At 41.0% G+C, this 23,798-nt stretch overlaps 1 protein-coding gene across 1 annotated transcript in view; it reads right to left on the reverse strand.

The window, feature by feature from the left end:
* CLVS2 (clavesin 2) overlaps positions 1 to 23,227 on the reverse strand; it is a 52,658-nt gene extending 29,431 nt beyond the window's left edge. The window contains exons 1-2 of the mRNA XM_057363620.1: positions 22,809 to 23,227; positions 12,894 to 13,068 (exon numbers count right to left, since the gene is read on the reverse strand). Of these exons, the coding sequence (XP_057219603.1) occupies positions 12,894 to 13,068; positions 22,809 to 23,197 (564 nt within the window). The 5' untranslated portion in view covers positions 23,198 to 23,227. The remainder of the gene's footprint in view (positions 1 to 12,893; positions 13,069 to 22,808) is intronic.
* Between the last annotated feature and the right edge of the window lie 571 nt (positions 23,228 to 23,798).

Here is a 23,798-nt window from a genome sequence, read left to right on the forward strand (position 1 = left end):
ACTTCATAACCTTAAAGGAAATCAATCCCAACTTAAAAAAAAAAAAAAAAAAAAAAAAAAAAAAAAAAACAAAAAAAAAAAAACCAAGAAACCAGATCTTTCAGGTACTGCTTTTCTACATTCTGTTTTTTCAACTACTGTATTTGCAAAAGCAGTTGTAGCTCTGTTCCCTGCCTCTTTAGATTTTTTTCCATTTGCAAAGTGCAAAATTATGGCTTTCCATTTCTATTTTAGGAAAAAAAAATTATTATACTTCTTTTCCCCAAAAGCAGTCACTGAGCACAGGGAAGCACTGGTTCGACATCTGGACTGATGCAGGAGGCAGGACTGATTTAGAACAAAAAGAGAGGGGACAGAGTTTGGCATTGGTAGCCCAAAACCTGGGCAGAAATGAACTGCTGAGGAGACAGACCTGTGCCAGTAACAGCTCCTRTGATGGCATTCTTGGAGACACAGTGCTGTAATGACATAAGCACATTTCACTTCATGGGGAAGAATAATTTTCTCCTATTACACAAAATAGGGCAGAATGAGACAGTTACTTATGGGCCCAAAGTGCTATTTTGGGGAGCTGTTCCACAACAAAMGCTTTATATTGCACCTTTATGTCCYTTACAACACAGAYACTTCTACTCTTCCAGTCTCASYTCAGTAATMCAAACAYTTAGGRGCTYGTCAGTAACAACTCAGTTTCCATTTACCCTCCCAAAGCACTCTGCCCTCTGTCCCATTCTTTTTTTCCCATGTGTCAGTCTGASTGTGAGCTCACAAATCACCTCTGCTCTGGCAGCTCACTTGGAAATATCTCCAGTGCCCTTCCATACAGTAACTTTGAAACTTGCAGCAAGTTGCTCTAAGAAACGTTCAGCTAAAGCCCACTGTAACAAGAAAAAGAGCCCCTAAACTTGCCTCCCTTACCTCCATTCTCAAACCCTGCACATGACAGAGCTGAGTCATTCATCCTATTCAGGCCCTGTCATATTTGATTTCAGCTGCTCTCAAGCCCCACACATCTCACCTCTGTTTACATTCTGCAAATTCTTCTTGCATGGTGATGCAATATATAGCCACAATATAAGTGGCTGAGAGACTGTGCTCCCCAATGCAATTTTTTTAATTTTTTTTAAAAACACGCAAGTGTGCCTTTCCTGTTTTTCAGGGAAGACATCATTGCTGCAGATACACACTTTTTTCATCTCAGTCCTCATGTCTGCTTTCCTAGCCTGTGATTTAATGAAAGATTAAAGACCAGCTTATGAAAGTTCACCACGGCAACCGCTGATGTCACTGGGAACTGGGTTCCCAGTCGGGGCTTAAAGAAAGATGAAGACTGTATTGATAATTGACAATGTTTCTGACATTATTCATCTAGATAATTAAGCCACAACTCCATGCCACTACATTTGCTCAAAACTCAATGARCAGAAGATGTAGCACCATTAAGAGCCTTAGCTATTGGTGTAACCAATAAATTTAGYCCACRGAAATTAACTGTTCATGAAAGGTGYAGAYTATTTACTCCYTTCCTRTRAARCAGCAGAAAAWCAGAATTATTCATGCATCTACTTCATGATGCATGCCTTTATTTATCCTATTAAAAAAAAAGTACTTGAATTCTTCCTCAGAAAGTGAACCTAATTGCTGCACCCACATGCCATAAAACAAAGCAAGATTTTTATTCATTTAATTGCAAGCACATATAAGCATTGAAGGAAAGAAGTCACACTGACAGCTTGGACAACTTTGCCTGTAATCATTGCYGTGTTTGCCATCATTTAGAGAAGAGGTAAAACTTTTGCCTATATACAAACACAAGAAGAGAAAGCACATTCAAAGCAACCAAAGTGTACATCTGCTGCCCTTCTGACTCTCTCTGAAACAAGTTACTGCTAAAATACCTTCATGGTAGTTTTTTACTTTCTTCATCCTCCTACCACAGCCCAAAAGCAATATACTGATGGGCAGTCAGCCCATAGCAGGGAGATACACCCAGTAAAGGAGAGTATCCGCCACAAAAACATATCAAGGATGAAGAATAGGAGGCTGTTCAGGGCTTTAGCAGATCTCATGAGGAAAAAATGCAATTAGAGGAGGAAGTAAAGGTCCATTACACAAATTTAAGAAAAACTAGCAAGTGTACRAACAGTTACACTTTGTGTATCCACCATGATTACAAGCATTTGGATGACAGGAATGAGAATGGAGGTAGACGGACCATCTTCTCCCTGCATTTAAGTGAAAGCCATGAGACCTGGAACTGTGCCTGAGTGCTGGACACACAGCCAAGAGGGTCTGCAGTTCTGCTACACAAGGCTGGCTGCCAYCCTCAGGCAGGGTTATCAGCTCATTACAAAAAGAGCACAAAGGGGAGCTCTTAAAAGAAGACATTTACAGTCCCCATATGAAACTAAAAYAATCCACCAAGAAGATTTAATGGGACAGAGTATCAGGAAGATGAAGAAAAAAAATATATAGTAAGGCTCACCTTGCATGTAAGAKGCTGCTTAGTTTGACTGAATTCCTACAACTTAAGGCAAGAACACACACAGTCCAAGATGTTCCCATGGATCTTCAAATAGATTCATTCTGAACTGGTTTTCATGCAGCTGTCTTTAAAGGCTTGTGTGCTGCTTTCATTTGATACTGCATTGATTTGCACTGAAGTTTCCTCCTTCCATGGCTASCCTGATCAATTAGTGTGCTATAAATAGAGCAGTCAGATTCCTTTCACTGGTCTCATTAAATTGCACTCCTGCTGAACTTCTGTGGAGAGCAGAATAGGATCATACTGATAGCAATAGCAAGAAGATGTCCTAGGGTTTTCCAGAGAAAATCAATGCTCAATATTCCTAACAAAATGCTTTGAAAAGCATGACCCAATGGATCTCAGTTAATGCCCAAAACATATGTCAAACCTTGCTTGCAATACTGCATCTCTAAACCCCTGAAAGATAAAGGATGAGGAAATAAGTGGTTAAGAGGCTCAGCCAGCTCTCACTGATACCTAATCCCTCATCAATCACAACTATTTAACTGCATCCCTTCATAATGGAAACATGTTGCTGAAGGTATGCAGTTAACCCATTTAATTCTCCTGGAAAGTGAACTAAGAATTTGAGGAAGAAGAGCCTCAAGGAACACTTGGTTSCTGCCAAAACCACCAGGTAATAATGATGTGCTCACTGGCTGAAACTGGAGGGGAATGACGATACCTGGTGCTATGATATAGATTAGTTATTGCAGATGTGTGACAGCTATGATTTCAAAAATGTTAATTTTTGTTTTCTAATGGTATGACAGTATGGCTTTTAAAAAAATGGTTTTAGAGATGACATTTTACCCAATGAGATTGTTAACAGCTATAAAATAGGAAATGGAATTTTCTACTTTGAAACATTTTAAAATCTAAACTGAAGGGCACCTTTTAGGTCTTCTGCCCTATACCTTGCCCTATCCTTTCATGACTATCCTGTCTTCTTCTGACATCCTTAGTGTCCTCTTTTCTCCTCTATTAAGTACAGTYCTTCAAAACCTTTTCCATCTTCCTCGCAAAATAAATCTACATTTTCACCATATACTCTTGAGTAGRTTGARAATCCSTWCTGCAAAGGCTGGGTTTGTAACTGYACTTGATTTACCGAATTTATCCAATGTTTCTGCATGGACTCACTGTGTCTGSAGCACAATCCATGGGGTTTCTGCACAAAGACCTGGAAGATCCACTGCGGATTTCTGAGGACTGGCTGTGCCTTGCAAAGACTTTCTGAGGAGAATGCTGGAGGACTACCAGTACTTGATGATTTGCCCTGRGTTCCTTATGCTTTGCACAGTGGCCCTCAGCCAGAAGATGCAGTGCTCTAAATTGTACTTTCAGTCAAATAGCTTAGCATGAGATGAAGGCACGACCCAACAAACTCAGAAGCTTTCGCAGGTAACAAGGCACACTCAGTGCAATGTCAGGTAAGAATTAATGAAAATTGCAGTTTAAACATGCTTTTAGRGAGGCCCTCTCCTGAATSACAGAGGAATCATTTMTTTTTTTCCAGAAAMTRTTTTCARTATTGGAACTGGYCAAGGGTTGAAATCCAGTTCTTCTCAGAAAGGAAACACTACCCCAAAAGATTCTAACAGCTATAAWGGATTCTTGAGAACCAACGAAAAAGAGCAGGAAAATAACAAATACATTTGAAAATACAATCTTTAATCATGGATTAAAGATTACATTTTCCAATGCCTCTGTGTGATAGTCAGTCCTACAAAATAAGGGAGCTGAATACATATTTTAAAGTCTGTACTGTGAGGTACAACATAAAAAGTAATCCAAAAGAAAAAGCAAGTACTTCAGCATAGCCAGGACTGTGCTGGGGGACATGCTGACCTGAGGCTGAAATTCAATTTTTGTATTGAATGTGAATTTGYTTTCCTCAAAAAGGACACTATGTTCAGCCACCTCAGATTTCAGTCCATATCCATGCATATTCATTATGTGTAACRAAACATTACTGCTCAGTCCTTTTTTATTACAGAAAACACTGTAAAAGATTACAAGCATTATTTTCATATTTCTGCATCATAAGAAGAGACTTTTTTTAAGAACTTATTCTGATCTTTTTGGGGGAGAAAATTTTTTTTAAACATATTAACCACACTGGACTATGATATTTTAGAAGGAAGTACTACTAAACTTTTTCTTCAGAAATATAATTTTCTTCATTATATATATAAATTCTCAGCTCCTGAAATACTTTTAAATCACCAGCCAAGTATCACTTATTTAAACAGTTATGTCTATTCAAACAAAAAATGAAAAAAATTGATTTGTCTTAATTGTTTTATGATTAGGAAACATGAGATGAGAGAAACCATCACCAGCCATATATTTCACATTTTTATGGTGCTTCCCCCAGAGAAGTTTCMAACAGCTGTTTTTAAACATCAGTGAAATATGACAGCAGTGTTCCTCCTGCACAGCAGTCACTTATAACCCACGTCAAAATTTTGTTTATAACCAAAGGCAAATTGGATTCATAAAAATAATTGCCATAGGAGGGGAGCACTTGCTAAGGAATAAAACCAAAATCACAAAAAAAAAAACAAAAACATTTTATTGTTTTGTGGATGGAGCACTGAAGACTTTGCTGGCAGAGGCACTATATGCACAATACGTGCAGAAGACAGTAACATAAAGACAGCTGTGTGCAGCCTGATAAGATCACAGAGGATTTATTAGCATCATGGAAAATTAAAGATTAGACTGGTTTCAGAAAATAATTTAAAAAATAATCCAGTGTATACCTTTGAGGTAAACATGAAAGGTGCATATATAAAATAGATTGATAACATAGGCAATTTGAACACTATTTAATAAATAAAATAAAATAAAATAAAAGTAGATTCAGGCCCTCCAAATAAAGAGGATCCCACTGATTTTCACATCTYACCACCTCCAGTGTCAAACAAAACAAGAGGAACATCTCCAGGTCCTGATTCCAAATCACAGCTGTTGAGGATAGGTACTCCATCAAAAGAWTTCCTTTCTATGGGTTACTGAAAGTCACATACCAATTCCTGCTTTGGTMCCAACAGCACACAGTGAAAGAGCAAAAGATTTTATAGGAGTTGACATTTTGAAATAGAAAAATTAGGATTAATGCCGAGAGGAAATCTAAAGAGCAAGAAGTCGTRGAGAGGTTTCCAAAGAATGTGCCAGACCTGCCTTCAAGCTTTTAAATTAAACAGCRAAAAGCACTAGAAAATATAATGGATGGGATAATCTTGCCTTAGCAGGAAGGTGAACTATGATCTTAAAACATGTCTTCTGTCTCTAACATTACAATTTACAACAAATTAGTTTTATTTCTGAGTGACCTTACAAGGAAGACTACTATTTATTCCCTTTACAGCCTTAAGATACGAAGAAAAAAGAAATATTTAGAGCTTGACTGAGAAAAAAAAATCACTTCCAAAAGTAAATAGATATTTTGAAGCTGAGGATTGGTTACAACCATATAGTTGTTGAAGTGTGGTCTACCAGAAACAACAGAAAGTCATTCACAGTGACAAGAATTAATTGCCTATACCGAGTTTGTGCTACAAGCCCTTCATGTTTGTGTCACCTTAGCATTGTATTAGTTTTTCAGCCTAATCAGAGCAATTCACTATCTTTAGTTAAGATAGATTCTGGTCCCTGATAAAGAGAAGAAAAACAGAAAAGTGGTCAGCACTTAGCAAAAGCTCAAGAAAGATGCAGCCGGCATGCACAAGAGTCTTTTCTATTTTCTKTCAAGATGCAATAATTTTATTTGGATGTTTTTCTCTGTTGACAGAACTGATGGAAAAATGTCAACCATGAGCATTTTCATTGGTTTCTACACTAACCACATCTATTTCGTTGAGCAGAAGAATACATCAAGCGTAGAAAAAAAAATTTCCTTTTCTAGACCATGTCATGTCATTCCATTAACATCCTCAGAAGCTCCCAAGGTCTTCTGCCTGGCTCCAGGAGAGCCAAATCATGTGTACCAAGCAGACCAGCTAGTTAGTCTGAGGAACTAAAAGGAGAGTTTTCTTAACAGCCCAGTGTCTTGGTGTGTGAACAGATCAGGACTCACCCTCCAGGGCTGCTTTCATGACTGGTGTGAAGAGCAGTGGGAACACTGGTTAAAAAGAGACTTGGAGATGGGAGGTTTGAAGATGATTAGAAGCCAGATGTGGAGAGCCTTTGGCCAGTGAGAACACAAAAGGCTGAGATGTCCTAAGGAGCCTAAAATGAACTAAATGTGCCATGCAGTCATCTGTGGTGACTGAGGTTTGGGGGATGCCCTCAGAACACTGAGAGAGAAAAAAAAAAACCACATCAGGGAAGACTAGCACAAAGTAAAACAACGTCAGCAGGAGTGGGCTGAGGAACCAGAGAAGTAGTAGGACTGTGGAAAAGCCTGCTCAGAGCAAAAAGGGCAGGAGGAACGAGCAGAAGAGTCTGTGCCAGTTAGATCAAAGYGTCTGAACAAAAGCCAAGCTCCCCACAACTAATCACGCCTTGCTTTCAGCAAATATCTGCAAACCACTGGCAAAGTGCCCTCTGTCTTTCTTGCTCAGGTTCACACGGAGAATGACAACCTACTGCAGGCAGACACTCCACCAGCTCCAGTGGCAGTATTTCAAGGGTGGATATTTAACTTTATTAATCCCCCCTGCAGTTTTCAGTAGAATGCCACAGAGCAGAGTTTCTGGGGGGTAAAGGGGAGTTTAGTTTGCTGCTGCTTCTCATTTGTTTCTGAGGTGGCAGCCCACGTGGCATTATGTGCATTCAAAATGAATCTAATGAGAGTCTTAATTTAGCCATGCTAGAATTGAGACTCCTGGCTTGGGGGCTCAAGATCAAGGCTAAAGTCTTGAATCCTCCTGATCAAAAATAAATGTCAGCTGGACTCCAAATACATAAAAAGTGACTGAAAATCAGACCATGGCCTGTCACAGTGGGCACCCCAAATTAGGAGACACYTTTAACAGCAATCTTTTGTTAGAATAACTCTCAGCTGGGGATAAAAAAATAAAAAGGAAACATATTATGGTATCCCCTTGTCTTAAAAATGTATTTGTGAGAATACATAAATCAACATTCCAGAGGTCTTCAACAATTTTTTATGAGCATCATAAAAGAATCTAACAAGGAAATTAATTATTCTGTCTCCAGGTAACAGGTTAACAGCTGGGACCACACTGAATAGTGGCTATGTCTGCACAGACCTGCCTGTTTGTAGCTGAACTCGGGCTATGGTCATCAAGTTCTTTCTCACCCAGCAGGTAAAGCCCATCCAGACAGCAGGTGAGGAGTAGAAATAAYAATCACTTTCAGTCCATCCTGTTTCCACAGTAAATTTCTGGTAAGYCTTTTTAGGGCCTTTTTACAAGCAAGGAAGACCAAGTGTAGGCAAACTCATGCAAAATAGCAAACTCTTAGGAAAAAYATCCCATTTAACTGATATTGCTTTAGAACATGAGTTGAACTGGTATGAAATTATGCTGTTCACAAGCACATCCCTCCATTCTCTGGGAAGTCCTGGGTTCAGGGGACTCTAGCATTTACAAACAACATAATTCTTTGATTAAAAAAAAAAAGAAAAAAAAAAYCTACCAAAAAAAACCCTGAATGAACGCATATATACAATTTACCAGATTTCCTGAAAACAGAAGATACTCCCATTAAAAGCCTGAGTCTGCTACTTTTTAATATCCTCTCAAGCAATAAAGTGTCAGGACCTCTGTCCCCAAAAACTGGTGGAAAATTCAAGCACTGCGTGAGTGGGGTCTATGGTTTTAAGTCTGGAYGCAAAAACTCTTGAAGCTCTGCTCTGTGGGTTTGCTGCTCACTGATGCTCACTGCTAGCACTAACTGTTCCTTCGSCTCATTATTAACAATCTCATGCACTGCACAGAGCATGTGACCTTGTCATTATATGAAGTCAAAATACTGTTTTCAGAGGCATCCTTAGTTCTGGAAGTTCCTGTCTTAGGAATTCTTAGCACTGCAACCTGCTGGTTGCACTGATGTAGTCCAGAACCAGGTGCCAAAATTTAAGCCCTCTCTGTGCTTGTTGTGCCAGCCCTGATGTTCAGCAAGATTCCCTGTAATGATAAGATACTGACAGAGTTCACACTTCGAGAAAATGGGAGTAGGAAGCCCCATCACTTTCATCACTTTCGTTCATTTTGTGTCTGGTACTTCCACCTTGCATTGCTGCAGAAATCTGTTTCAGGATATTGTTCTTACAACTCCTGAGAACAGCAGTGTGAAAGATGTTTTTGAAAGTAATCACAGCTGTGAGGATGCTGCCTTCATTTACTTTCTGGTTTGCTTTCATTTTTACAGCAATGAGTTTGTTTTAGCTTAAGAAGCCTTCCTCTGTTCCAAAAAAAAAAAAAAAAAAGCACAAAGTTGGTTAAAATCCCTGCCTTGTACCCCACAACACTACTGCTGTTTCTTCCAGCAAACATCCTTATTACAGAAGCAAGAGTCTTCTGTCTTCTGCAACAATGCTGACTGCCCACATATGTTCAGYTCCCCACTTAAATGTGTATCTTCTCTTTTTCATCAGCTTTTTAACTGGAGGAGAAACATTCACATTCAGCCACCAATAACTACACAATTTTGCAATATATTTGGATGTGCAGCCTGCCTGAGTGAAAGAATGAAAAAAAAAAACCTGTCACGCATGCAGCTACTATTATGCACTAAATAGAAATCAATATTTAAAAAGGAATTAGTGGGCCAGGTTTTAGAATATTAAATATCAGTTAATCAGTTAAAGTGTCTCATGCATATCTATAGTGTTCCATTTTGCAAAACTCAATTATAATTACCCCCAAAGCTGTCTGTCAGAGTAATAATAACCCCAAATTTCAATATAATTTTCAAATTGAATTTTCAGTCTTTGAAACTGTTTTCACCTGCCTTATGAAAACAATGGCATCTTGATATTTTCATTGTTTTTTAAATTCCATATAGGGGCTTATGTAAAAAAAGACTATMATACAGAAAATTATTATACCCAGAACCTCCTCCCTCTTTCTGCCCAAGTGCTCTCAGATAGGTTTTGGTAGAAGTTACCCAGATGTTGTACAAAGGTGTCTTATAAAGAACCAGGACTCTTCCTGGTATCACCTGATGATGTCCATTTCTTAAAATGGAAATAACAAATAACATCTGCAGCTTGTCCACTCTCTCCAACCAACCATGATCTTGTTTGTGTCCTGGTCTGACCTCATCAGGGACCCTGCTTTAAGAAGGTCAGATTTGCCAAGCCCCTGAGGTCTTTTCCGAGCTGAATTATCCCGTGATTCTATGGTTTTATAGATTCTTGTACTTCTCTCTACAGCTTTTCTTCATCCATCCAGATGAATTCCAGCCAATTTAATTGTTCCTTTTACATATCAGAAACCATCTGGTACATTTTGGATTTTTTGCCCAAAGTTCATCACTGTCTGTGRAAACTTAGGACTGGTTATCTTCAGAGCTCTCAAAAGTTCTCTCTCTCTTCTATAGGAGAAAGAGCTGAAGCACACAGATTGCAACCCATTGCTGGTGAAAGAGGCAAAATTTTGTGAAGATTTGGAAAGAGATTTAATCAGGGCACTCAGGTGTTGAAGCACACAACACTGAAACACTCCCTGCTTTCAGGAACACAACTGCTGAGGAACCTGAGCTGCTCCACAAGCCCAAAATCAGTGCTTGGCTACAGAAATCAATGAATGGCGAGAAGGGGGCACCTAACTCAAACATCCACACACGGAATACTCTAGGGAGAATCAACACAAAGTGCTAAAGTCGAGACTTTTTTTCAGCTCTGAAAAAAAGTTTTTCTTCTGATATTACTCTACACTAAGGAAAGTATAGGAGCTCTAAGTGCAAATCTTGCCTCTCACTGATGAGGAGCAACATAAATACTGAAGCCACAAGCATCTACAAGGAAGAATTTTGCTCCTTTTTTCCAAAAGCACACAGACAGTGTATGAGCTAGGACTGGAGCACCAAGAGTCCCAGMTGAGTGCCTCTACCTCCACATGAAGTTTTTGCCTCTTGTCTAGCAAAAACCATTTGATCTAAAAATCAGCACTGACCTACACTGCACCAGTTTTTTGGTACAGCACTGTTGCCATGGGTATGCTAGAATTTCATATCAGATTACGTATAATCACTGTCCTACAACATTAAAAATTCCACAACCTAAAGTTGTTTTTTTTTCCTGAAAGCAACTACCTAAGTTTTTCTAATTTATCCAAGTAAGTTTGGGCTGTGATTCTTTTCACACTCCCATTTAACACATATGCAGAACTCACATTTTTCTATACAGCAGTAAATTGTATATATTATTTACCTATCTTACTTTCAAAAGCAATTTCCTAAACAATAAGATGCTGTGAAAAACAAAAAAATGCCATAGCTTGTAAAATCTTTGGTACATATCATATTGTGTATTCTGCTCACCATGGAAGCTAAGCAAATATAATGCAGATTCTGTAGATTTCATTCAGGAGGCAGAGGGATTTGGTTAACATCAAATTCAGTGGTCACTAATCCCACTCTCAGTGTCCCATTTTGCCTAAGCAACACAAATATTTAAATTCTCCAAATGGTAAAGTTCAGCATCTTGAGTCCTGTTAAAKCTTATAATCCAAAGTAAATTTCATTTCTATGATTAAACAGAGAGTATTTACAAAGATCATAAATACAGTGTGTGAGTTGTTCTTGTTCATTTTCATAGTACCTGATTAAGCACTTTTTACTTAGACGCCACTCAGAATGATGTTTTCGCAATGCATTTTCCCCCAAAATAAAAGGAAATCATTAAAATGCCTTTTCCTTCTCTCCTCTGGAGCATTTCATGCCCACTTTTGCATCTTGGCACTGAAGGCAGTGRGCACAAAATGATGCCAGAGATGCTGGCCACCATCAGACTGAGAATATTTGAAACTACAAAGCTGGGGGTGTGGGTAAGTTAAAAAAACTGGACTTTTCTACAATTCAGTCATGAAGCATTCGATGGCAGGAGAATGCAGTCTCAGAGCCCACCTGAAGTTTGGTAGGTCACCCCTCCTATTTTCAGATGCAATTTTCCACTACAGCTCTCCTCAAAAATAACCATCTCCGAATAAAGCCCAAGAATAAATGCCACCATTTGAAAACAAAGACCACTAAAGCATTTATTCACATTCTAAACCAGAAAACAATGGCTGACTTTGAAAAAAAACACAAAAAAGAAAAGAGCTCTGAAGGCAATGAAAGGAAATGTGGCACTACTAGGGCTCAGGTCTCACTGCTGCCTTCTAATGTAGCTGTGAAGACGATGGAATCACTCTGTTGCATAAGGAAACACAATAAAATGAGAACTGAGACCTTTGTCTCATGTCACTACCCTTCTGTGTGCAGCAGCAGGCTGAATATTGGTTGAGTTATTTCATCAGTTAGATCAACATTCTATACTACTGCTGCACAAGTTTCTTCAAAAATCACACAGTCAAAGTGAAGAAAGTTCAAAGGTAAGGCTGTTATTTTGCTTTATGAGTAATAAAAATGTATAAATGATAGAAACATCACAGAAGAGGAATATATGTCCTAAAAGCAAGGCACACTGTCACAGGAGTGAATTACAGATATTTTTAACATGGCAACTCAGGCTTATGCAGACAACAGCTGCTTTCACAATTTTAGTTTTTCATTTTAATAAGCATAAAATATCATAGGAAACAGATGTGATTTATGTAGTACTTTTTCCACCAATGTGCCTGTGTCACATAAAGTGCATTTACAATGAGCTGAAAGAAATTCTAATCATTGTAYACTCAGTCCCTCAGAAGCTGCGGCTCAGATTAATCTTGACCCAGAAAAAGAGCCAAGCACATGCTGAACTTTGAGTAAACAAATAGTCCCAGATAACTGTGTATTCACAGAGCCCCACACTTTCACAACAAAAATGAGCTGTCTTCAAAGGAATCAATGAAAAAAGCCAACCTGGTGTGACAGCAGCACCCCCTATTTCATTATCCCTGTGCATAATTACAGCATAAACTGATTGCTTCTAACTTTCTGTTGCAGAAGCTGCCGCCTGAATTTACAGGAAGCCAGTCACTTTGGAATAAAGACAAAAAAGTTACCTCATATTTATAGCAAGGAAGGAGCCTACACATCAAGAGTTACTGCAGTTAGCTGACTGARTTCACACTTCTGTCACAGTAGCTTGCTTGTTCACCCACACCTTAAGGTGTTAATAGCCTTGCTATTCCAAAGCTGTTGGAATTTTGTTTTGTTTAGGTCTKTTTTATCGACCTAGATTTGTAAGGAACTGCAAAACGAAGAAGAATTAGGAGAAGAAAGACAACAATAACAATGTTACCTGAAGGCCCTCTATGGCTAATCTGAGCATGCTTGGTGTGAGCTTGGATGCTTGCTTGAAGGTGAAGTTGCTCCAGTCTATAATCAAAACAAATCCATTCACTTGAAGCTCGGGGTCTTCTATCATGGCTTCTAAAGAAAGAAGTATGGCACGCAAAATATCCACCAGCGTGTACCTGAGAATGGGAAGGGGAGATCTGGTTAGGAAAGGAGCAACAACCACAGGGGTGGAGATGTCCTGAGCATTTCCCCTTTATCAAAGAGTGCAAATGAAGCTGGGAAATCCTGAAAAGCTCAATTAGTTGAGCTCATCGTCCGGACCAGGATCACGTACCATCAGCCAGCCAGAACAAACTACAAGAATGCAACACATTAAAAGCAAACTTGAACTTTTTCTGAAGTCTCCTAAGCTGCTTTAGTATCTTTACATTTAATTACATGCCCGTGTAAGAGCTTCTGCACAAATTGTATTTTTCTAAAATCATAATGATACCAAAACCTGAGACTAACACCAGAAATACAGATCCAAAGTTTTCTCCTGTGTTTTTACAAGGGATTGACATAACAGCTCCTACAAAATTATCAACAAAARAGGGGGATTTCCCCATGCTCTCCTTCTCCCCCTCTCTGTGTAACTTTTTCTCTTCAATCCACAATTACAGAAGGCTGATTACTCAAGGATCTTAAAGGCAGAAAGTAACACACACTAGGGCTTTGAGGTGTTTCTGATTAGAAGCAACAGCAACCTTTTAAGTTACTTAACTGTCTCCAGAGTACTGGGTATTTTATATATGCAAATTCTSTGGTTTCAGGTAGTATTCATCAGTYCTAGAACWGTCTGTGTCAAATTTGGGTTTACARCGATGYCACCTGGCCTGGTACRATCTGGRYTGGAAGGRACCTGAAAGWTCCTCTTGTTCCAACCCTCCTGCCATGAACATGGATGCCACCTGTTAGATCAGCCCTGTCCAACCTGGCCTCAAACTTCCAGCATGGGMCAGAAGAGTTTGGAAGTGTCACAGGGCAGCTTTTTAGATATTTTTTTTTTCTTTTTTTCCCCCTCCATAAATTCTCCCTTTGCTAAGTCCCAGTGGGGGGACAGCCACCACCCAAGCCAGGGCATGGGGAGACATGAAGCCACACTCCTGTGCCCTTCTGCACAGCTCCTTCCCCTGAGCTGGTGCCCTGTGCTGGCAAACACCCTGTGGAGCACGCAGGAAAACTGTGTGCCAGGCCCAGAGCGAGTACTCCTGGAGAAACTAAAACCTGAGACCCCCAGCTCTGTGCTTTGTCTCAGTGGAGACCCAAAGAAGCCATTAATTGCCTGGGGTTTGTTGCATGAAATGTTGGTTGCTGTATTTTCATCGCTGTGAAGCTGTTGCAGATCCTCTGTGTCTTTTGCATTGTAAGTTTAAACCCATTCAAGCTTCCCCTCTCTTGAAACTTAGAAATCCCGAGACTTCTACCATCAGCACAGATTTCCCCCTAGAGAATATATAATAGCTTAAATATATACAAGCAATGTCATCTTTAGAATGTCATATAATAGAGTTATCAATCAACTTGCAGTTTAGCTTATTTGATCTTTTTTTAAAGGTAAAACACCAGACTTACCTGAGCTTTTTTCAGATACATCAAATTAGTAGTTTACTTCTGATTTTTTTTTTTCCTGGGCTAGCTATGTTTTATATTTAAAATTATTTTTCCTAATTATCAATTTTTACAAGGGCATATAGAGGTAAAACAAGGGTGAATGCCTTTARGCTAAAAGAAAGTAGGTCTAGATTAGATACCAGGCAGAAATTCTTTACTGTGAGATTGGTGAAGCACTGGAACAGTGCCCAGAGAAGCTGTGGATGACCCACCCCTGGAAGTGTTCAAGGCCAGGTTGGATGGGGCTTTGAACAATTTGGTCTAGTGAAGGTGCCCCTCCCCATGGCATGGGGGTCAGAACCAGATGATCTTTGAGTCCCTTCCAACCCAAACCATTCCAGGATTCTAGGATTTTATAAACAGTTACCAAAACAGACATAAATTTGCCACACCACAGTACCAAATGAGGCACTAATAAGTTAAAACTGAAAAAAAAAAAATATCAGATAAACGAATATTCCAGAAATGGAAGAGTTAAACATCCCGTGTACAGCTATTTTTAAGCAAGGCCCTTTAAATGTCTCTACCATGATGGTATCAAACAGAAGTTTTCAAAATTGTGAGTCCCTAGAGAATTCTTCACCATTCTGAATTTGTAGCAAAGAGCATGTGTGCCTACTTAGAAATTACATTAAATTATACTGAATTTTACTTGCTTTAATACAATGAGCACACTGTTCTGTTGTGGACATAACTGTATTTTGAAATATCTGCAAAAGGAAATAACACAAATGAAATTAATCTGTTGTAACTGACTCCTCGCATCTTTCTATCTTTGTTTTTTTAACCCAACTTCCCAATTATGCATTCATAGAAAAGGGAATAAAAAAGGACTCTCCTAATGTCAGAGCAAGAGAAAGTGTGTTTTCCCCAGAAAACATTAGGGGAAGCATTATGTYACAAAATTCTTCTCTTCATTTTGGAGACTTTTTTTTTTTTTTAATTTGGTTTGATTGACTGGGACAACATTTTTTCATATTCACTCCTCTCCTCTGCACTTTTCTGAGATTTAAATTTTTTCTAAAGTTCTATTTTTCTGGGATCTAAGGTTTACAGCAAGTTTTGAATGCCTTGGTCTGATGACGATTTTTATCAGTGCTCATCCAARGGGCAAACATTAAAAATGTTCAAATTATAAACTTAGCCTCAACCCTACTTGACATTTAGGCTGTCCCATTCTAAAGATATAATTCTCCAGAAGGGCTGCACAATGCAGAACCTTACATTCAGTCCAGGAAGAAGGGTCCCAAGTTCCTGATGTACATCTCTAATATCCTCCCTAAGGAGTTTAAGGAGACATCACATGCCTTGGATTAAGAGCTTCCTAGTGGCACAAGGCTGCTAAAGATCTGGTGCATCAGACATAAAGATTCCYTGTTTATGAGGCCAGTCTACTCTCTAAGACTGGCCATAAATTGCTTTTTTAATGTATTCCTAAGTGTTAAATACAAGATGTACACATGTAAACACAAATAAATCTAATTATGTGTTGAATTCATTTAAGTCAATGGGAAAACTGTCAGGCATCAACGGGAACAGGATTTCAGCAACCACGGAGAGGAAGAAACAGTCACAGTGCTGGGTCTCCACAAATCAGTGTCATATTCTCCACCACCATAACTCCTATTGTAGTTTCTCTTATTGTAAGAAATACAGTCCCCAATAACAATATTTATGTTTACTCAGAAGTCCTGCAGMAAACAGGTCCAGCTAAAAGCGAGCAAGAACACTTTCTGCCAGAGGGACGTATCTGAAGTACTCTTAAGGTCTAAAAAGCCACATCAGGAGGATACAGGGACATGTCACTAACAATCAAGCTTCCCACCTCACATAACCTTCAGGGCAATTAGTGGAAGATAGGARCTACTCTTCATTCTRTGCTGGATCTCTTCTCTTGGTTTCSATACCTTACTTAAGCACAATACAGAGCACCCGAAAGACAAATTGCTTAGTGAGTATTTAAAGCAGCTTTTACTCCGAACACGTGCTGAGGCAAGCCAGAAATGTAAACCTGGTGTGGAAGATGAAATCTCAGGTGGTGCAGAAAGCTGAGTATTGAAAGTATCAGCTGAACAGCCCAAGSAAACAAAACATGATTGGAAAACTTCATGGAAGCTTTCACACAGCAGAGTTATTTGCGTAAAGACTCATCTTTAATCCACTCCAGCCCCATGTTGTCTGACATTTCACCTCATTGCTATGGCTGTTTGTGTCAGMACCAGGATGCACAGGCTCTGACACACTCTACCCTTGGCTAAAAAAAATTACTGTGAATTGTGTTGCTGAAACTTTTATTCCACACTGAAATTACTTTCCATATGTATACAGATATATGAGTAGTCAAAAGTGAGGAAAACAGGATAAGCTAGCGAGTGTGAAATAAATGGGGTCCAAGTCAGCTTTAACTGCCTTTCCACTTCGAAGGAAAAAAAAAAAAGGAAAATATTAGTCTTTAATTTGAAGAGGCTATGGTGTACTGTCTGAGAAGATGATGGTATTTTTTCATTCTCACCAATCTGTGTTAAGTAATAATGTGCCCTTAGGGAACAGCAAGCCATCCATATTGCCCTGGTATCAGTGTTTCAATGACTGCCCCAGTGCTGTCAGGAATGCAGGGTGTGCTGGGCCCCATTCACTGCAGTGCAGGCTCTGTGGCAGCCTGAAATTAGGTTGGGAATAAGTAAATCCTAATTTATTTATTTTTATCCCCAGCCTGAAGTTAGGCTGGGAATAAGTAAATCCAGTTGCATTCACTTGTTTAAACAAACTCTTATGGGACATATTGTAGCTAGCAAGGTATTACTAATTGCTAGGATAATCAAGAAATACTTAAAGTATTTAATGCCTTCTATTTATGGAACTATGCTTAATTCAATGGAAAACTTAGGCAAGTTTTTTTGTCCAGTTATTAATGTGAATAACAAATGCTGGAAATATGCTATCACATATATAATGCATTCTTAAAGTTCCTTTTTAAGCGAATGCTAGCTTAAGACTGACTGAAGCAGAGACTGGTGTGCAAGACACACTCTGCTACCTCTTGGAATTTTTCATTCAGGTTGACTTTAAAGCAATAGAGCCTGGGAAGGTGTGACAAGTTAAYAGGCACACTGACAGTGATTCTTTCAAATGCTTTGGGATGGCTACCATTTCTACCCCAAGGGTGACAGAMCTTTCCAGGGAAATGTCTCACTGGGGTCTTCATTAGTCAAGAACAGAAAACCTCAATTAACTGTGCATCCCACTGTCTTGTAATTTAACAGTGGCAGCAACTTCCCCTTTGCAGAAAAGTTATCTGAGAGTTTTTTGTTTTGTTTTTGGGGTTTTTTTGTTGATTTATTTTTATTTTTTTTTTGTGGAACATGAACAGATTCAGTATATTTCCAAGGATTTCTATGGAAAAAGTCTGACAGACATTTTCAACTCTTGATAAGAATTCACTAGGATCTTTCACCTTCTCAGTTATGTGGTCTATGCATCCCCTTGTACCCATCCACCGTGATCTCCACCAGGCCAACATAAAGAGACAGGGAGAATGCAGGCTACAGATGTCTCATGTCAAATCCAGCTGTGTCAGCTGTTTTCAATACTTTATGTTCTTGATGATGAGTGGCATCAACCATATCATCTGTTTAACCAGATTTTGGTTCCAGTCAATCCACTTTTGCACTGAATAACAGATAATCTGATTTAGCAGAGTTGCCCTACTATCTYCATGGCTATTTTTCATCTCCTCCCTGATAGAAAGAAATTTTAAGTTATTTTAACTTATTTTAAGAAATTTTAAGATAATTAAATCTGAATGGCATGAATCTACCTCTCAGGATGTGAACTAGAAAAGATAAATGGTAAGCCTTCTTTGCTTGAATTTGAGCCATATGTCTSTTGAAGGTCTCAAACACATAAAGAATATACAATCTGTATTTTAAGCTCTTCACCATTTGGACAAGGACAGGCTTMTGTCAAATGAGCTCTTGTGCCAGTGAGGTTTAAAAGAGAAAGCTGGTCAAGCCTCTGAGCCATTATCCCATTTCTAAGCTACTGCTCTGGCTCAGTATTTTTAGAATTTCAGCAAAACAAGAGCCCTGAAGACACACAAAGGAGTACTTAGAAATGATGTCTCACATCTCCTTGGTTTGTCAGTCTGGTTATAGATTCAAATGTGGAAAAGATGGGGGATTGAAAGTGYCCTTATGGCTATTCTGCTTAAACAGCAGCAGCATGCCCTGGGGCTATCTTATTCTAAAAACAAAAAGCACCAGTGTTACAAAAAATGCAAAGAAGAATAGAAATAATTTCAACTATTTTACAAGATTAGCTTTTAGATTCAGTTCTAATACCATTCATAAGCCACATATTAGCCCAATGCCTAACAGTCACAGCCACAGATGAAGATTCTGCTGATCTAAATTTTACATTGATCAAAAAGTGSCCTAGCCAAAACTCCTGCAGTCTAAATGCAGGTGATGATAGGCAGATAGGGAWACCTGGGGGAAAACTAGGAAACTATAAGACAGCATCAGTCAGCAGGAGCAACTGTAGAAAAAATGACAATGTTTACATCAGTTAACAGTCATCATTTGAAAGATATAACTTCCAAACGAAAATTGACTTAGCTGAACAGGATTTTTTTTACTGTTAATATGTTACTACTGTTAGCATTGCTATTTATTTTGTCATACTGCCTCCATCAGAGCTTGAAAAATACCTTGCCATCTTATCTGTTGTTTACTGTCAGGTGAGGAGCAGACCAGCCTCCTCATAGCTCCAGAGCTTAAATTTTCACTTAACAGGAGGAAAAGTTTCTAACACGTGTGCACATGAAAGCATAGTTTGGAAAGCAAACCAGAGGACTCAGTCTTTGCCCTTCTGTAAAACAGCTGATGCAACAGCAGAGCCAGCCATGAATTGCTGGGATTTCCATATTCACCGAGGACGGTGTGAGCTGACTGGGTCAYTGTGACACTGCCAAGAACTGGGTATCACTGCACTCTTCTAATGTACTTTCTAGGGAAAAAAAGCTGAGACAATTAATTATTAATTAATTAACAATTAATACCAGAAAGGCTTCAAATACATAGCATCAAAATGGACTGATATTCCCAGGGAATGTATGTCCAGGTGCTAGGAAACATACAGAAGAGCAGGCCTGACAACAGATCCCTTGCCCAACAGATCCTTTCAGCTCAGAGCTGAAGTTAATTGTATTATTAACTTAAAAAAACTTCACCAGCTGGACACATTAAGAAAAAAGGAGTCTTCAAATGCACGCAGACACCTACAAGCCAAATGCAGTTATGAATCAACAATCTGGAAGCTAATAGAGAAGCCTGTTCCCTTCACAAGTGCTATCCAGCTTCCTGGCAGCAATGCCATGGATCTTCATTTTCCCTACAGTACAGACAGCGTGGAGAATTAGGCTGGTCCCACTGAAAAGCTGCTGGGCTACTTAGCAGCACACTATTTTTCACCTTTCCTTTATTTGTTTGTTTGTTTTAAATACATGTCTSATTGGRTTGTTCAGATRGCAGGAGATCTGKTACAGTTTTCAGGCCYTGCTTTAATTTAATGATTTAACATYTAGTAACAGGCTTGTTYTATCATAGGAATTTTTTGTSTCCCACACTTYTCTTTCTAATTGGAACTATGTAAATCCTAGGCTGACAGTRCTATACAAATCATCTATAGTATGTCTGCTATTCATTTAAATAACAAATGGGAACTTTTTATTTCTACTTGTTACATCCTGGCCATAATAAGTTGCACATGTATGATAAATWTGGAAGCTTGCTGTGCTCTATTAACTTAGTTTATGAAGCATACAAAGAGRGCCTAACAAGACAGGCTTCAATAAGTAATGCTCCCATTGCTGCTGCAAGAGGAGTATGTACTGCAAGATCTCAAGTCAGTTAAGGCATAAGCTTGAGACATTGCATAGCAGCCCTGGCATGAGTCCCACAAGGCTCCCCAGGTTCAGCCACTGAGCATCAGATAATGGAAGGCACTAAATTAATTAGAAAAGAAAGTGACCCAACTCCATTCCCAGATGTTCACCGACTTGTCATGTGCCTTGGAGCAAGCCCCTCCCCGCAGCTGGGCTTCAGCTCTCTCCGCTTTGTCTGAGTGGTCTCTCTGAAAACAAATCCCTCGCTCTGGAGGAGCGGCGTGCTGTGAGCATGCAGTGCTCAAAAGCACTAGGCACCCGACTGCAAACACATCCACTAAGTGCTCTACTGTACCCCAGCCACTCTGCTGTSATAGCATAAATAATATTAACCATACCAAGAGGACTTCATGGAAAAAATCACAATAACTATATTGCTGCGTCAGCTGAGATCRTGTACTTTATCAGCACATCTGACATCAGGAAGAAAATAAACCTATTTTTTCCACATGGAAATTATTATTTTAAATCCTACTTTTTGTCTGCACTTGAATTCTTGATATTCTTTTGACTAGGATCAAATTGAGTGATGATATGGCAAGTGTCACACAAAGCTATAGGATTTTTTTTCATTATTAAGGAAGAACAGTCTACAGCAGGTCACACTACCTTTAACAAGGAAACTTCATCATAGATCTACAACTTAATGAAAGTCCTGAACATCCTTTTTTTTTTTTTTTGCTAATTCTTCCTTCAGGGATTTTTAAGAGTTTCTGATGTAGTTTTTTAAACTAAAAGTTGACCCGATTCTTATGTGGGAAAAGAAACCTGCTCAGTGATTCCTTAGCCTCATCACCACTGTTCCTCACTCAGCTTTTCTCTCCATCTACTAGAAAACCAAAACAGAAAAAGGACACTGGCCCAACCTCTAGATATATCTATCTATCCTTTCTAGATGCTACCCTGGCTGTGGGCAGTTCTGATTTGTGCCAGACAGCTTTTTCCTAGTCCCTAGGGTTTTGGTTCATGGGTTAGCAAAGGCCAGGAAACGTCCCCATAGACAGTGCGGGTGTGGCTGCCATGTCTGGAGSAGAGGAAAGCCAAGGTGGGCCACCATCCCTCTGGGCGGAGATTGTCCATAGCTGAGTCCATAGMTCCCACACCAACTGGTGCAGGGAGCTGTGGCAATGTTCCCTGCGGTGACAATCCACACAGCCYGCAAGAGGATAGCTAAACAAACACCTAAAGGGCAAACTTAAACATGCCTCCCCCAAATTTTGTCCTTTCTAGCCACACTGCCAGCTGTTTGAGTCCCCTCCAAAGTTTCAAATTAGCTGAGCTGAACATACCTGCACTGAGCACTCAGCAGTGTGCTGACCACAAAAAGGATGGTAACCAGCAAGATTCAAAGTTTTCACACTAAAAAGTGCTTCAGATCATAAACCTGCAAGCAGGTTGGCAGCCGAAGAAAACAATGCAGTGCTCACAGACGTACGTTTTAGAGCATCAAGAAATCAAGCCATCTCTGTAGACATACTTTTAGACTGCAGGAGAAACTGAGCATGACACCCCACGAGGTATTTAAAATAAACAAATACTAAAATCAAATCAATTGCTAAAAGGGGCCTTGATGGGAAACAGCTCTTGGGTTACCCTTCTAAGTCATCTTCAGGTTAGAGCACTCCCAAAAAAAGATGAGAAATTAACCATTTGAGGGACTAGTCTTCAATTTGCTATCAAAGTTTTGTGTGCTTGGATCTTATTATGCAGGGAATTGACATTTAGAGCAGCATGAGTTGGGAAAGAAGTGTTTATAGCAACTTCCATCCTGGCATTTCCAGGTGGCTCAGGAAGAGCTTTCTTTAGCTGAGGGAAAGGATTYGGAGGCTGAGCTTCCTGCACAGGCAAACTTTTCAGCTCAAAAGCCATGACGGATMCTCCTGTTCTACACGCAGCATCTCCCCCTTTCTCCCATGGCACCTGAGCAGCTCCGTRTGTGCTGAAGCAGAAAGACCAGCCCAGAGTGCAACCAGCCTTTGTCTRGGGGATCAGCACATCATCTACGTGCCAGCTCACTTCGGCTAAAGGGAGGCAGGAGGGTGTAAACCTCCTGTCACACAGCTGAGAGGAGCACCCCAGCAGTGTCTACTTGCCTCCCAAAATTCACCCAAGGGATGAGCTGGTTGAAAGGGCCCTAAGCCACAAAATACGTTTCTTCTTTCTTTTCTCCCTCTGCCTTCCAGGCTGCTGCCCAGCCCCCTGTGGGCAGCGCCGGGTGTGTCCCTGCTGCCCACCCTCTCTCCCTCCGCTCTGGCACGGCTTTCCCACGCACTGCCCGGGGGAGAAGGGGTTGAGGTGGCCGAGTGGCTGTGCTTTTACCTGCTCTGATCCCAGTTGGCAGCGAAAAGGACGAGGATCTTCCTGCCGTAGTGGTCCAGGTTGGCCAGCCCGCCGGGGAAACCATCCTTCAGCGCCTGCTTGATGCCCGGGTCTGTGGCCTTGAAGCTCTTGAACATGTCCAGGTTCTGCTGGCGATATTCAAAGTATTGGGCCAGGAGGCGAAACGCCTCGAAGTGCTGAAACTTCCTGGCGCGCAGAAACCGCAGGATGAAGGCATCGTCGGTGCGGAGGAAGCCGATGTCCGGCCGAGTGATGACCATGTCCCGCACCTCCTGGATGTCCTGGTGCAAGGTGTCGGGGTTCTCATTCAGCTCCAGCCGGGCTTTCTCCAGAGTCTCCGGGGAGAGACCTGCCTGCAAATGAGTCATGGCGCTGCCCTCCTCCTCCTCCCCGGCTCTGCTGCCTGCGCTCCTCAGCCTCCCGGAGGCGGGGTGCCCCGGCACGGCCGGCCGCCGCTCCCCCGCCCCGCCGGGCCTCGCCCCGCCGCTCCCCGGCCCCGCCGCCGCGGCCAGTCCGTCCGCCGAGATGCGAGCGGCTCCCAGGCAGCCGGGTCCCGGCGGGGGCTGGCACCGACACTGCCCCCGGGCTGCTGGCGGAGGCGCGTTATCTCTCTGACATAGCGCCCTCCCCGCCGCGGGGTCCGACGCGCCGCATCATCCCCGCAGCCGGTCCGCGGAGGCGCCGAGAGCCGCTGGGGACGGGGCTGCGGGCTGCCGGCTGTGCTCAGCGCCCGCCCCCGCCGGTGCCGGTGCCGGTGCCGCTGCCGGTGCCGGGGCGGATTCGGGCAGGGCGGCAGCGGCAGCGAGGAGCCCGGTCGCTAGGCAGGGCGAGCGGCGCCCGAGGATGCTCCCCCGGCCCGGGGCTGGCAGGGGAGATGCCCTCCCGGGAGCAGCACCATTTACGTAAGATCAGCGCTCGCCCCGCTTCGGAAGCGTCTCCCTGGATTTGAGGGAGGGTTAAGGAGAGGAA

Source organism: Malurus melanocephalus, unplaced genomic scaffold (assembly GCF_030028575.1).
Source record: "Malurus melanocephalus ecotype Western Australia unplaced genomic scaffold, MMel_1.1 scaffold_29, whole genome shotgun sequence".
NCBI classification, from domain to species: Eukaryota; Metazoa; Chordata; class Aves; order Passeriformes; family Maluridae; genus Malurus; species Malurus melanocephalus.